This window comes from Vulpes lagopus, chromosome 4 (assembly GCF_018345385.1).
Source record: "Vulpes lagopus strain Blue_001 chromosome 4, ASM1834538v1, whole genome shotgun sequence".
Classification (NCBI taxonomy): domain Eukaryota; kingdom Metazoa; phylum Chordata; class Mammalia; order Carnivora; family Canidae; genus Vulpes; species Vulpes lagopus.
In genome coordinates, this window is record NC_054827.1 from 100,620,824 (window position 1) to 100,637,808 (window position 16,985).

The window sequence follows — 16,985 nt, forward strand, 5'->3', positions numbered from 1 at the left end:
CAGAGGGAGAAGCAGGCTCCTTGTGGCGAGCCTGATGCAGGGACTCTCTCCCAGGACCCTGGGATCACACCCTGAGCCAAAGGCAGATGCTCAACCACTGAGCCACCCAGGTGCTCTGAGTTGCAAGAGTTCTTATTCTATTCTAAATATAAACTCCTTATCAGATGTGTGATTTTAAGGTATTTCTCCCATCCTGTGGCTTGTCTTTTCAACTTTCTTGATGGTATCCTTTGACACATAAAAGGTTTGAATTTTGATGAAATCCTATTTATCTTTTTTTTTAATTTTGTCATTTGTACTTTTGGTGTCATATGTAAGGAGTCTTTGCCTAACCCAAGGTTATGACTGTTTACTTCTATCTAGTCTTCTAAGAGTATTACAGTTTTAGCCCTTATATTTTAGGTTTGTGCTTTGTTTAGAGTTAACTTTTATATATGGTGTGAAGAAGGGATTCTTAACTCTTTTTATTAACAACAATAATTGATGTTTGTTGGCAGCACCTAAAGAAAGAATAAATAATTAGATTAATTTTTTTCTCAGCCTGAACTACATTTTCCAGGGGAGGCACCCTCAACTTCTGTATTCTTTCTATTTCCCTTTTAATGTTTTAGGTTGTGGGATATCGACATTACTATGGCTTTCAACAGATCTTGATTTATTGCCTGCATATGATGTACAAGGGCATTATTTATAAGGGCGACTCCTACATAGCCATTGTAAACTATTTATTTAGTTATATTTTACTCTGGACAAGATAATCGTGCTGCCTGGAGTTGCATTTTAGGAGTGAGCAAACTATTTTGTATAATAATTATAACAATATCAAAAGTAAAGCTAACTCATCAACTGCTGTTTGTTCCCTGAGCCCTAATTTGGAGCCGAGTAATGAATGTGTTGAGGCAAACTTAGGAAAAAAAAAATATTTGCCCTTGCAGGTGTAGCTCATTCTGATGTGATGAGGGTCAAGGCCTGACACAAGATTTGCCCATCACAGGGAGACTCTCATGGCTGGAGTTGGTTTCTGAGATCTGTAGGAAGTTTGAATTTTAGCCGGAGTTTGACTCAAGGCTTAGCCCTGTTGTACTGAGGAGTATCTGGCTGTGCATTCAAAACAGATTTCCTCTCTTCAACTCTTCGTCTCAGCCCAGGCAACTGAGCTCGAATCCCTAGTTCCCTCACCAAAGTGTGTGATTCTCCCTTCCTGACCAGTCTTTCACCTGCTCTCCAAGTCCAGGTCCACATGAGTCCTGAATCTGTCGTAAGCTCTCTGAATCCAGAATCACCCCCTTTCCTTTCTGTAGCTCCAAAGCCTGGTATAGAGGAAGTATTCAACAAGTATTTCTTGATTATCTTCATTCCAAAATATCTGCAAAATTTTGCAACTGTATTAATGGGACTTACCCACCCCCAGAGTTGAGATGATAGTGAAATGATTAACACATGAAAAAGAAAGCAGCCCTTCTATTTCTGCACACAGCATTGGAGGTGTGGGTGTGACTCAGCACCACTCTGGCTGAGAACATCTCTTCACAGTGGATGTGGGCAAAATGAAGCAAGGAATTATCCTACCAGCCTTCAGCTGTCGCTTGTGGCATAGATTTTTCTGAAGGGTATCAGGATCCACACTCTGGAATTCTTCCTCATATGAAGTTGGAAATCTGTAATGTCAGGACCCCACACTTTGATCCTCACCTCTGATCAGGCCTCCTGCTCTTCCAGTCCTTAGCCCCCTCCCACCACCTTCATGCTTTGGCCTCCCTATTGTGAATCTGAGGACATTTTGGTTCCTTTCTCTGATTGACTGTTAAATAATGAAATAAAAACGTCCTCAAGGTCAAAATGTCAAGACTAGAAATTGTTTATAGCTTAAACAATGAGATTACAACGTCTAACTCTGTTTTCTTCTGTGTTTCTGGTTATTTGACCATGGCATTTTCCCTCCTTCAAACTTCTATTCCTTCCTCACCATTTTCCTACCTTTTCCTTATTGTTCAGGACATCTCAAGGAACATCTGTTCCAATGATCTTTCTCTGACACTTCCTGGTTGGGCTCAGTGTCCATCATCTTGTTTCCACAGCACCTGTACCTTTTTAAAAGTACCTTAAAAGAGTATGTCAAAATCATCTAGATATTCAGGCCTGCCTTGCTCACAAGACTCTAAAGGTCCTTAAGGCAAGAATACCATCTTTTTATTCTTTGTATTTTCAGTGCTTGGCACAGCAGTTGAGAAATCATAGAATCTCTAAGTATTTGTTGACATGGACAAATTTGAACTCCTTACTATAATATGAAATTAAATATGCTTGTTCTTTATTTCCTAGAGAAGTTCTTAGGATACTAATAGAGACTTATACATACTTAGAGCTTTCATGAGGTTGATCTTGGACATGTTAAAGTTATAGAGATTATTGTTAAATGATTTTTCATACCATAGAATCATAGAAAAGGAAGATACATACTCATAATATTAACATACTTTTGCCAAAAATGTGAACAGTGGTATGTTAAACTTTAGTTGGCCATGCCACAGCCAAAATTATTCCAAGAGCATTTGCAGTAATTCTTGCTGAATGCAATGAAGTGTCATGAAACCCACTGAATAATAGGATCCCATTTTGCTCTGTTTTCAAAACTCTCTGGTTTAGAGATTTTAAGAAATGATTCTCAATGTTATTTCAGTTTAAGTATTTGCGTTATAAGTCTAACATATTCTTTTTCCATCTCTATAGAATGTTTCAGACATTTAAAGAATGGTTTTGGTTGGAAAGATTTTGGCTTCCTCCAACAATAAAGTGGTCAGATCTTGAAGATCATGATGGACTTGTCTTCGTAAAACCCTCTCATTTGTACATGACAATTCCATATGCGTTTGGCTTGCTGATTATCAGACATTTCTTTGAAAAGTAAGTAGTATTTGTGTGTCTTTCCTTCCCATTCCTCTTCTTTGTCCCAACTCTGAAATTTTGGAATCTTGGTAAGAAATATAAATAATCTGTTGTTCAGTTTGCCACTAGTGGGCTACAGATTACTGGGGGAGTTCATCAAATCATGTGTACACCAAACTTTAGCTAGAAGCTGAACAAATAAAAATTAGGAACACCGTTTCCTCAAGTGTGTTAGTTTCACGGTGAAGAAAATTGAGGTCAAGAGAGGTTAAGGATCATAGAGCTTGTTAGTGTCATTGACAGTGTGAGGACCCACTTCATCTTCCACATATCGTGCTATCTGGCAAAGTATATACATTCCCAGAAAGGCGGTGCTAGAAGAGTCTGTGTGTAGGAGATATATTATCATTTTAGAATGCCTATAAAATACCAAAAATGCCTCATTAAAGACCAAACTTAATATTTGCTTTACAGCATAGTTTACTTTAAAGGTTTATTAAAAGTTTTAATAGCAGCCCTTCATTCCAAAGTATAAGGAAATAAAAGAAAAAAATATCAATTTGCTTTCTCAGAAAAAGTAAACTTCTTTTCTTTTTCTTAATTGAAATAGATATTACTTCCAACCTTTTTATTAAAACTGTACTCGTGTTATGATAACAGGAGATAAATGTTCATTTATAATCTCTGTAGTTGTCTCTATTTCAAAAAACTGTTATTACCACATTAACTTTTTGGAGCAAAAAGAATATCTGAATGTCAGAGTTGGAAAAACATAAGACAAAATTTGATAAAGATCATTTTGTCCAAGACTAACTGTAATGCAGATCATATGTTTGTAAGCATTTGCAGGGTCCTTATCTCAAGAGTTAGTTTGATCAGCTCTGTTTCATGGACTCTCCAAAAGGTTTTTGTGCAAATAACAACTTCTTTTGAGCCAACAATGTGCTATTGCTATTGAGAGGAAGAGGAAGCTCCTGGATACCACTTAAACCCTAGCTGGGAACATTTGAAATGTTCTTCCTTTTTGACCATTAATTCTACTTTTTAGTTATGTTTGGATTTGTCAAAGAATGCATAAATAAAATAGAATTTTGCTGCTGTACTTCCAAATTAGCAAATTACCTTCCACTATCCTGAAATACTTGCTTCTCTTGCATGGTGTGTGGTGATTTTCAAATTTGGCTCCCAGGTCCTCCACTTATTTGCACTGCAGATTTCCTACTTCTTGGTGGACAGCTCCATTTTTTATGTTATGATCAGGACAGTGAATTAGGAAACTCTTTTGGTTGCCAGAGCAGCACAGCTGCTTGTTCTGTCTTGGCCTAGGCTGCTCCAACAACAATCAGGAAGGAATCCAATTCTCTTGTAATTCTTCAGACAATTCTTTCTTCTTCTCAAGGGATTGAGTATACTCTATGTCATTTTTCCAATCTCCTTATGTAGCTCTAACTCCCAATAATTCAGCCTTAGCTTTTTCCGTTCTATGACACTACAGAAAACCATGTGTTGGTCCACTAGCCTCATATCATTTTGGATGCAATAAAAGTCAGGAAAATTTAACTTGAGAGGGAGACTATGCCTCCTGAAGCATACATTTATATCTTTTTCAAGACTTTTATATCACTTACATTAGATTAAATCACATATGTCATAAATAAAATATTACTTAAACCTTGCATTTGAGTAGAAACTGATAGTTTAAGAACTATATAAAATCACAAGTGATATGATATGATCTCAGTCAAGAAAATAAGTGGTAAGTGATCTGGCCAAAATCAGTTAGTATTCAAGGGATAGTTTGGAGACTTTAACCAACATGTCATAACACCAGGTTCAGGGGTGTTACTTTTTAATCTCTTTTATATCAGTACTTCTTGGACTTTAACAGTGAAATACTCCTGATGGTAGACAAGAGTTAATTAAATCTCTTGAGAATATAGAAAACATAGCTTAAAGAAGTCTAGCAAATGTGAAATGTTCTGAACTATCTTAAAAATTCATGTAAATTTGACACTGTGTTTCAGCATATCCTATGATATATTTATCACAAGAAAGCTTTCTTCTTTTGTCCTAGACTGGTTTATATATTACACCTTCTCATTCTACAAAGTGACCAGTAGTTGTGATTTGGCTGGCTCATTTTTATCCTTTAGTCCTAGCCAGGAGCCATTTAAGACCAGGAAGTGATGTCCTTTCCTAGAAACGCAAGAGCAGAGAAACAGAATTGATAAAGAACAAAGAAGTAGATCATTTGAAAGTGACTGACATTTGCTTTGTATTTAGGACTACTTTTCCTTAGAAGTTTTGTGGCATATATGTATGTTGTTATTGGCCAGGTGGGTAGAGAGAACCTTGAATAGTACTTTCTAACTGGTTTTTCTGGACTCTCCTATGCATTTTTCTGTTTCTGAAATATGGTGGATGAGATCTAAGCCACACAGATTTAGACACTTGTGAAATAAACACATTATCTCAGAATAAATTATGGTCTCAGAATGGTTCAATGCAGGGATGGAGGTGGTAAAATCAAAGGTAATCTTTTTTCTTTTATTTAATTATGTAATAAATTTCTACCATTTCTGAGCAACATAAGCGTAAAATGGGATAATATGTCCTCATTCTGCAAAGAAGGGAAGGTGGAATGACCCATCTATAGCCATTTACAAGAGTTGAAAAGAGTTGTTCAACTAACTGTTCTAAACTGAAATAGTCTCAAAATATACACATTAGACTTAAATGTTATCTGAGACTTACATTGCTCCAGGTATTTTGTTCTTTCATATAAAACCCCCAGCTTAAACTCTGTTCAAAGAGCCTTTGAATCCTTAGGAACTGGGAATCAATCTGATGGCAGTAGGCTATTGTTTCTGTTAGGAGACGTATTTAAACTTCACATGCTTAATATCTGCCTTCGGCTGCCTTCCTTTTATTCTATAAAAGAATATTGGAAAAAAGGAGGAGGGGTCTGGGATTGCTAGGCTTTTGGCTCACAAGTAACTGATGAAGTGCTAGATGAAGAGGGGGTTGTCTGGGTGTCTGAATGGGACCATCTGAAGGCTCAGTTCTGCAATAGTAGCAAACCTCAGAGACTCATTACGTGGTAATTAACCTAACTTTGAACCATTTACATGGGAGCAGAAGTTCACATTCTTTTTTCTTCTTCTTGGACATTTTATTTCATATTCCATATTCCATAAAATGAAAGTTCAGGCAAGTTAATCTCTAAGGTCCTTCTAGAGTTAAGACCTGTCATTTCCCTTCTCTTTTCAGTTCAGTTTATCAAATATTTATTACACTCCTTTCTTTCCTCCTTATTCAATACAGATTTTTAAATTATCTATTCATAATTATTTATGCTAACATTAAATGAAGTGATTGATTTCCCAGATTTATTTGAAAAGTAAGGATAATGCTAAAATAGAAAACTCTATATATTCCTGTGTTTTATCAAAAATGTTATTTCTGTCTTTGAAGCCTGGGCATCTTAACAAACAAGACAATATTTCTCTTGTTTAAATTAATGATTTTAATATGGATGTATTCCTCATTTCAGCAAGTACGCTATGGATATGCATATTTATCCATTGTGTATACTGAGCCATATACTGTGGCTCATATATAATAGCCATATACTATTAGATACTATACTAATCTCCCACATGATCCTCAAGAGAGAAATGTTATACTTTCCCTGGTTTTAAGGTTAGTTGTATTTCCTTCCTGCATAAATCTTTTTAAAAGATAAAAGCAATTCTGCTTTGCTTTTTAAATTTTTCCTAATTTTTTCATTTTGAACATTTGAGAGAGCATTGAGTGGATATCACTGAGAATGCTACCATATTAAAGCATTTTGTATTTGTGTTATTCTATAAGTAAGAACAATGAGTGTTTCCCCAATAAAATTTTCAACTAGTAGGTTGGATAAATGAAATAATTCCATTATTTATCCAAGACTTTGTCAAATATGTTTTCTGAGATTTTGTTTTAAGGACACCTTAGTTTTTGTTTGAGTTGGACATTTTATGCAAAGGGGGAATTAGTTAATCATAATCCTCAATCATAGCATGCTCTCTTCCATCTGTGTAAGACCTCTTTTTGATTGATTTGAATTAACTTTTTCAATAATTACCTTTTATCCCCATTTCCTAGTCACATTCCTGCCTGCTGGGTTCTAATATAGCTGATGGCTTTTTATTTGTATGACCCAGTAAAACATGTGCATAAACATAAAGTGCATGTATTGTTAGTTGACATAAATGGTATGGTGATAAGACTTTATTCTGTTTCTTCTCTTTTTCAATACAGCTCTATGTTTTATGATCTATCCACATTGCTCTATGTACATCTGGTGCATACTTAGATGTTTGTTTTTATATGTCTCTGAAATGTATGGGCCATTTCCAGGAGAACTTAGCCCATCTGGAAGTTGGATTGGCTTATATATTTTATCAAATTATTTTAAAAAAAAATTTATTCAACTCCCATGATTATAAAAAAGTGAATTGAAGGGCTAAATGATCATTCATAACTGAAATTTCTGGCATTTAATTAAACACAGAAACCTCTAAGTGCTAAAATAGACTGACCTGGCAGAAGATAGAGTCTTTGTTAGAACCGGAGAAAGAATAGGGTCGTATCATTACTTTTTAACTCAGCTTTAGGGGTGCCAGAGTGGTGCTGTAAGTTAAGTATCCAGCTCTTGGTTTTGGCTCAGGTTATGATCTTAGGGTCATGAGATCAAGCCCTGAATTGAGCTCTGTGCTCAGCATGGAGTCTGCTTTGAAGCCTAGGCTCTCTCTCTCTCCCTTTGCCTGCCTTACTGCCTCCCCTGCCCCTGCTTGCATACACACTCTCTCTCTTAAATAAATAAATAAATAAATAAATAAATAAATAAATAAATAATAAATCTTTTTAAAAAACAGCTTTATTGAGGTTTGATTTACATATAAGTTTATCCAAAATTTGATGCCTCTTGACAGCTATACTGTGATGTAACCATCTCCACAATTATGATATAGAAGATTTCCATCAGCTGAGAAACTCTTCTGTACCCTATCTGCTTCATCTTCTCCCCACCTACTAGCTCTTTGCAATCACTGATATGCTTCCTGTCAGCATCATTTGCCTTTTCGATTTCTACAAATGGAGTCATTTAGATGATAGTCTTTTGTGTCTGGCTTCTTTTACTTAACACAATGCAGTGGAGATTGTTTTCATGTTGTTGTATGTATCACTGATTCCTTGTCATTGCTGGATAGTCTTTCAACATATTGATATACACAATTTATTTATCCTTTAACTAGTTGTTGGAAATTTGGATTGTTTACAGTTTTTGGCTATTATGAATAAAGCTGCTGTGAATATTCGAGTATAAAAATTTGTACAGGCACATGCTTTTATTTCCCTTGATAACTTGCTAAAGTGCCTGCTCTTCAAGAGACATTGCTAATGTATATATTCCCATACAATGAATTACTATTCAGTAATAAAAAGGAAAGAACTCCAAATACATCCAAAAACATGAATGGACCTCAAAAAACATTAAGTTCATTGAAAGGAGCCAGACACAGGCAATCACATATTATTGTATGATTTCATTATATGAAATATTCAAAAAAACAAAGCCATAAAGACAGAAAATAGATTAGTGATTGCCTGGGGCAGGGGTGAGAGGGAACAGGATTAACAATAAATATGCATGGGAGATTATTTTGGGATGATGAAAATCTTCTAAAGCTGATACGTGGTGATGACTGTAAAACTTGGTAATTTTACTTAAAAAATCACTAAATAGTATACTTGGAAAAGGTGAATTATATGATATGCAAAAATGCCTTAGTGGTTATTTTTTAAATGGAAATAAAATGAAAAGACAAGCCACAGAATGGGAGAAAATATATGCAAAACATATATCTGGGGACTTAAATTCAGAATATATAAAGAACTCTTATAATTCAAAAATAAACAAATAACTTGACTCTTAAAATGGGCAAAAACTTCAGTAGATAATTCACCAAAGATATATAAATGGCAAATAAACACGTGAAAAGGTGTCCAACGTCATTAGTCATTAGCAAAATGCAAATTAAAATAACTACACCCTGGAAATTGACAAAAATGTCAGAATAAGGGCCTCCAAAAATTCTCTCTCCTAAAAGCAATCAGAAAACTAGCAAAACCTGTCAAAATCAACTTTTCAGAATTAACCAAAGGTTAGCAGCAATCCAGGGTCTGTTATTTAAGAAAAACAGCTGACTCCTGAAGAGAACAGCAGCAAGCTTTGTGGCATTTTAACTTGCCCTCTCCCTATTCTGCTCTATAAAGCTCTCTGAGAGCCTTGAAAACCCAACCACCTACAGTTTCAGTGAAAACTATTATCCTGGCAGCCACTGAAGGGAGCAGAATAGAATATCACTATCAGAGAAATGTCATTATCTGACCTCCCTTGTGGAAACCAGTACTTAAAAGACTGTCTTTATTTGACCTGAGTCAGAAAAATATTTTCCCTAAAGATGCTTATCTAAAACAAGTAGAGGCAATTGATTAACTTTGGACTTGCCTGAGGTTGTAGGTAACTATTGGGGCAAGCAATAGACCAACCAAAACACTTAAACTGAAAAACTGAAAATGAGATGTCAGAGTGGGCTTTGAAAAGCTCTGACATATTCTTGGAAATAAGAAGAACACTTAAAAAAAAAAAAAAAAAAAAAAAAAAAAAAAAAGAAGAACACTTGAATTTGCAGAGCTTTGGGTATACCCAGGGCTCTCCATGTGCCCAGAAAAGATCTGAGAAACCCTTAGCTCTCATTTCTGGATGATCTTAAGGATCTGTGAAAAGAGGAAGTGAAGTCTAAGGCAAACTTGACAACTGCCTAGCTGAGTGTTGAAGCTGAGTATTGAAAGTTATTCAAGCAAATAAGTAAATGTCTGTCTAGTCATTAGGTGACACTTAAGCTAATCCAATAGAGACTCCAGTGCCCAAACATAACAAAGAATACAGACCTCATAGATGAGTTCAAATAAAGGATGAAACAAACAAATGGACAATGATAAACTACAAAACCAACAAACTCTGAGAGGGATAATCTGACTTCCAGAGTTGCTACATTATATTATTTAACATGTCTAATTTTCAACAGAATTATAAAGCAGGTAAAGAAATAATAAAGTATGGTCCATACAAGGAAAAAGTAGTTCCTTTTCTGTAAGGAAAATGTCCCTTACGAAACCTAGATGTTGGACTTAGTAGACAAAGACTTTATTATTTTTTAATTAATTAATTATTATTATTATTATTTTATTTTTTTTATTATTATTATTATTATTTTAGTGAGAGAGTATGTGTGAACAGGGGAGAGGCGGAGGGAGAGGGAAAAGAGATAATCACAAGCAGGATCCATGTGGGGCGCTGTCTCTCAGGCCTGAGATCATGACCCAAGCCAAAATCAAGAGTCAGAAACTTAACTGACTGAGCCACCCAGGGTCCCCTAGGTAAAGACTTTAAGTCAGCTATTTTAAACGTGTTCAAAGAACTAGAGAAAAATATGCTTAAGAACTAAAGGAAAGAATGGAACAATATCTCACCAAATCAAGACTATTAGAAATTAGAAATTATAAAAGACTATAGTCTTTTTTATATAATTATAAAAGACTATTAGTAATTAGAAATTATAAAAGAAACCAAAGAGAAATTTTGGAGTTGAAAAGTGTAATAACTCATGAAAAATTCACTAGAGGAGCCCAACAGCATATTTGAGCAAGTAAAAGAGGGGAAATCTGATGAAGAGCCATCTGATGAAGAGGGGGGAAAAAAGAATGAAAGAAAATGAAGAGCCTGAGACATCTCTGTGGGATAGCATGAAGCATAACAACATGTGCATAATGGGAGTTCCAGAAGGGGAGAAAATGGATAGGACAGAAAATATTTGAAGAAATACATGGCTTAAAAAGTCCCCAAATTTGAATATAAATAATAGTGAAAGGGAATAGAAGGGAAGGGAGAAGAAATGTGTGGGAAATATCAGAAAGGGAGACAGAACATAAAGACTCCTAACTCTGGGAAATGAACTAGGGGTGGTGGAAGGGGAGGAGGGCGGGGGGGTGGGGGTGAATGGGTGATGGGCACTGAGGGGGACACTTGACGGGATGAGCACTGGGTGTTATTCTGTATGTTGGTAAATTGAACACCAATAAAAAATTAATTTATTAAAAAAAAACTCCCCAAATTTGATGATGAACATTAATCTACACATGCAAGAAGCTAAACAAATTCTAAGTAGGGTAAATTTAGAGATCCATACCTAGATGCATCACAAACAAACCATCCAAGGACAGAGACAATAAATCTTAAAAGCTAAAGAGGATCAAGAGTGAACTAGGGGTGGTGATTTCTTATCAGCAACTATAGAGTTGCTGATCACATACAAGAGTTGATTTCTTATCAGCAACTATAGAGGCCAAAGACAATGGGAAGACATAAAAAAGTACTGAAAGAAAAAAAACTGTCAACTGAGTAAAACTATCTTTCAAAATGAAAGAGAAATTAAGACATTTCATGATAAACAAAAACTGGAAGAATTTGTTGCCTCCAGGATGCCTGGGTGGCTCAGAGGTTGAGCATCTGCCTTCAGCTCAGGTTGTGATCCCAGAGTCCTGGGATCGAGTCCTGCCTTGGGCTCCCCATAGGGAGTCTACTTTTCCCTCTACCTGTGCCTCTGTCTCTCTCTGTCTCTCATGAATAAATAAATAAAATCTTTAAAGAAAAAAGAATTTCTTGCCTCTAGAGCCACCCTACAAGATATATCAAAGGAAATCCTTCAGACTGAAATTAGAGGACATAACACAGTAACTTGAATGTGTATGAAGAAATAAAAAGCACTACCAGTGAAGTCACCTACAAAAGAAATACAAAGAAAGTATACATGTAGTTTTTGTCTGTAACACATTTTTTCCTATCTGATTTAAAAGACAACTACATCAAACACTTATCATAAATCTTGTGTTGATGAGAACGCAATTTATAAATATATGATTTGTATGATAATAACAGCACAGAAAGGGGACATAATGAAGTTTTTGTATATTGCTGAAATTATTTTGGTATTAATCTGAACTAGAATGTTATAAATGAAGATGTTAATTGTAATCCCCAGATTAACAACTAAGAAAATAATTTTAAAATAATATTTTGGGGTGCCTTAGTGGCTCAGTCAGTTGAGCATCCAACTCTTGATTTTGGCTCAGGTAATGATCTCAGAGTCGTTAGATCAAGCCTCGAGTCAGGCTCCACACTCAGTGGGAAATCTGCTTGAGATTCTCTTTCTTTCTCTCCATCTGCCCCTCCTCCCACTTGCACTCTCTGTCTCTCTATAATTAATAAATAAATAAATATTTAAAAAAATAAAAGAATACTTTAAGAAAGGGAATTTTAAAAGGACACTAGAAAAAACCCATTGAACACAAAAAATATAACTTAAGGAAGAATAGAGAAATAACAGTGACAAGATATATAGAAAACAAATAACAAAATCCCAAACATAAATCCTGTTTTATCAGTAATTAAATCTAATTTGCATTAATGTAAGTAGATTAAATACTCCAACTAAAAAGCATAGACAGGAGACATGGATAGAAATATATGATCTGGGATGCCAGGGTGGCTTAGTCAGTTAAGCATCTGACTCTTGACTTTGGCTCAGATCAAGATCTCAGGGTTGTGAGATCAAGCCCCATGTCAGGCTCCGTGCTTAGCAGAGTCTTCTTGTCCCTCTCCCTCTGCTCCTCCCCATGCTCTCTCTCTCTTAAATAAATAAATTATATATATATATATATATATATATATATATATATATATATATATATAAAAGAAATACATGATCCAACTATATCCTTTCTTTTTTTTTTCCAACTATATGCTTTCTATATGAAATACACTTGAGGTTCAAGGACATAAATACGTTGAAAGTAAAAGTATAGAAAAATATGTACCATGCAAACAGTAACCAACAGAGAGCCTGCAGTGGCTATACTAATATCAGACAACTTAGACTTTCATATACTTTTAAACTGTTACTGGAGATGAGAACATTTTATAATAATAAAAGGATAAATATATTGAGATGATTTAATAATTCTAAGCATATACGTACCTAACAACAAAGCTCCAGAATGGATGAAGCAAAAGTTAATAGAATTGAAGAGAGAAATAGACAACAAATAGTTGCAGATGTGAATATCTCACTTTTAATAATGGATAGAGTTAGGAGGGAGATTAATAAGGAAATAGAAGACTTGATCAGCACTGTAAACCAAGTAACAGACATCTGTAGAACATGGCACCGAATAACAACAGAAGACACATTCTTCCCATATGCACAGGAACATTCTTAAGGATAGACCATATGTTAGGCTGTAAAACAAGTCTCAATGAGCATAAAGAAATGGAAATCACACCAAATGTGTTTTCCAATCATAATGAAATGAAATTAGAAGTCAGTAACAGATGGAAATTGGGAAATTAGCAGATATGTGGCAATTGAACGCATACTTCTAAATACCCAATGGGTTAGAGGAGGAATCATGATAAATTAGAAAATACTTTGAGATGAATCACGAAGAAAGCACAATATCAAAACTTATAAGATGCAGCAAAATAGTGCTCAGAAGGAAATTTATAGATGCAAAAACCTATATTAAAAAAGAAGGACCTCAAATCAATAAATCTCTACCTGAAGAAACTAGAAAAAAGAGCAAACTAAACTTATAGCAAGTAGAAGTTCGGAAAGAATAAAGATTAGAGTGAAAAATCGATGAAAACCCATGCAACCAGGGGAATTGCTGAGATTAAAAGGACTGGTAATACCAAGTGTCATTGGGGGATATGAAGCAACTGGAACTCTGGCACATTACTGACAGGAGTGCAAAGTGCTGCTACCACCTGGAAAACAGTTTGCCAGTTTCTTATAAAGTTAAATATGTACTTGTCACACCACCCATCAATCCCACTCCTAGATATTTATCCAAGAGTCATGACATTTTTTTCAATAAGTTAGAATTTCAAATAGGAATATAGTAGTAATTCTTTAAGATAATATCACAAAGTAAAACTTTCAATAACAAAGTTATTATTCATTTTAATCTGTAAGAGACTTAAAATAAAACTCTAGTTGGAATGGTTTATTCCAATTCCTGAATCTCAAATATAAATGTATTTGGATTTACCTAAAGTGGATTTTAGAATGGTGCAAGTTATTTTATTTTTTTTAAGTTATTTCTTGCCTAACGGGTCTCAAAATGTGCTCTTCTTGAACTTCTTTGCAAGACAGACTTGGCTGTAGGTCGCCCAAGGACAATATGACCCCGTGGCTGATTCTTCATTTGGAATCTAAAATTATGGCTTGAGTTTTCTGGTGTCATTGTGGGTTCATTCTTAGATTTTGGACTTTCTTTCATATTTTGTAGATTTATTGCTACGCCTCTAGCAAAAACATTTGGCATTAAAGAGGAAATTCGAAAGAAGATTACACCAAATACTGTCTTAGAGACTTTTTTCAAACATTCCACAAGACAACCATCTCACGTAAGTGCAAGTTCTTTGGTTTCAGATTTTAAAAAGAAAAAAAAAAAAAACCTCCTTTCTTAATGTTCCAGTCACCAGTGCGTTACCTCATCTGTGCAAGATATCTGTTCTAGTTGAGCATCAAATGATTTGACTCATTTGGATTTTTTTTCCTCTATTGACAGGTTTTTCCCTCTATTGACAGCATTCCAAGCATAGTATAAAATGACACAGAAATATTATAAGATAACCAGTATTCACAGTTGAACTATTGTGTTTAACTAGAGTGTTTAACACTAATAATCAATGCCATAATTTGGGTATAAAGATCAAAATTAAATTTTTGGATAATAGTGTATATACAAAGTATCCTAATCACAAAAGATTACTGTTAAGGCAGAGTAGCCCATATCTGACACTTTTGATGATTGTGACACCATCGATATATATTACACACGTTAAGAAAGTGTTCATTGGAGTGTCTGTCATGAGTAGGGCACTTTTTTTTTAATTTGTTTATGATAGTCACACAGAGAGAGAGAGAGAGGCAGAGACATAGGCAGAGGGAGAAGCAGGCTCCATGCACCGGGAGCCAGACGTGGGATTCGATCCCGGGTCTCCAGGATCACGCCCTGGGCCAAAGGCAGGCACCAAACCGCTGCACCACCCAGGGATCCCAGTAGGACACTTTTTTAAATCCAGAGCCTACACACGTTTAGAAATGTGCCGTGCTCCTGCTCACTCCCCAGGAAAGTCAGAATTTTTTTCACAATACAAGATGCAGTTCATGAAATGTTGTAGTGTACCCAAAAAAGGTCTCAATCTAATAGTTGTAGAAAAGGTAGCGAGGCAGGTCCAGTTTCATTTCCACCACAGTTAAAAATGAGAGATGAAATAAAAACTGACCCCAAAGTGGCACACCCCCTATGATGAATACAGACTGTGATCACTGATAATTTTAAAAGTCAAGAGTATATCCTAGCACAGTTTAGGATAGATAGATTTTTTTAAAGGGTGCTAAACTTTATTTGCTGAATTTGGTTGCCTTTTTTATAGGACTGTTTCTTTTTTTTTTTTTTTTTAAGATTTTATTTATTGACTGATGAGAGACACAAAGAGAAAGAGGCAGAGACAGGCAGAGGGAAAAGCAGGCTCCCTGTGGGAAGCCTGAAGCGGGACTCAATCCTAGGACCCCAGGATCCTTCCCTGAGCCGAAGACAAACGCTCAACCACTGAGCCACCCAGGCGACCCGATAGGACTGTTTCTATTATTTGTCTGGTGGGCTCCCTGCCCAAAAGAGGCATATGCAAGTCTGACCGCATAGTATGAGGGATCATGTCCAGAATTGTTTGCAGCTAGCCAGCACTGTCTGTAACTTGCTCTACCCTTAGCTTCTGTACTGGACTTCTTCTTTTTTCCTGAAATGAGGACAGCCTGACAAGCTATTTTCACATGTTCTTTATTTCCACGTGCTCTGACTGCAGTTGTTCATTTCAGTACTACTGCTACCACTGGTGATAATAATGCCCAAGCATCATTTCACATTTTTCAAAAGGGCAACTATTTAGCTATGCTTGTGAAAAATTTGGGCTCTTTCAGGGAGTCCTTATTATTTTTCTCTCTTTCTGAGAATAACTCAGATGGATAATTCCTTGTATAAAACATAAAGAATAGTGCTATGCTATCAATTACTTGATATGTTTGCTATAGCAAAAGCTTCAGCAAAAGGTCAGCTTTTTAGGAAATTTAAAATTAGAAAATTTGTTCTTTATCAAGTTTCCCTGCTCTAGAGAGAAAAGAGCCATGTGACAGTTAAAGTAGTACTAACATAACATCTTGCACAATTTTATGTGCATTGTAGGTGTTCAATAAATGCTTGTTTTATGTATCAAGAAGAAATTATTTCCAGAAACTTGAGTTTGCATGAGGATTTCTGTCCTAAGGATATTGTAGTGTATGTAGCCAGTTGTCAAGACTGACTTTCAACCAGATTCATCTGTGCTCCAAAACAGAAAATAAATTGCTTCAAATCATGTTCGAGTGCTATTCCTAGACACAAGTATTAAGCAGATATCTATAGAAGTGATGGAATAATAAAATTGAATTACTTCCCACAAGGGAGTATGATGAGCTGTATGGATTAGTGAATCCAGACCTCCAGAGTTGTCTAGTACAAGGTCCTCGCTGTGGGAACACAGAGCTTGGACGCAAGGGCGAAGTGAATACTGTGTTCACCTCCAGACGTACTCCTGCCCCTCCATTCTGTGCATACTGCTGGAAGGGGATTTTAACAGTGCAAATGCCCTGTCACCCCCAAGATAAATCCCAGACAGAGCCCCCCCCCACCTTGATGTGAGCCTAGCCATAACTTTCCTCCCCTCCTCTTCATATGTTTCTACCCTGCCAGACTTCTGTTCCTCTGCTGTTCCTTGCTCACCCATGCTCTCATCTCCAGATGACCTCATGCGCCAGTCCCTCTGCCGGGATGCCTCCCTTCTCTATCCCCTCCTTCTCAAGGTGTTTTTTTCAGGGTCCAGCACA

The 16,985-nt window shown here is 35.9% G+C and overlaps 1 protein-coding gene across 2 annotated transcripts in view; it reads left to right on the forward strand.

Annotated features, from left to right (window-relative positions):
* The window catches only part of CERS3 (ceramide synthase 3), a 111,837-nt gene that overhangs the window by 24,121 nt on the left and 70,731 nt on the right, over positions 1 to 16,985 (forward strand). For both annotated transcript variants that reach the window (XM_041753192.1, XM_041753193.1), the window contains 2 exons: positions 2,731 to 2,904; positions 14,347 to 14,464. In XM_041753192.1, the coding sequence (XP_041609126.1) occupies positions 2,731 to 2,904; positions 14,347 to 14,464 (292 nt within the window). The remainder of the gene's footprint in view (positions 1 to 2,730; positions 2,905 to 14,346; positions 14,465 to 16,985) is intronic.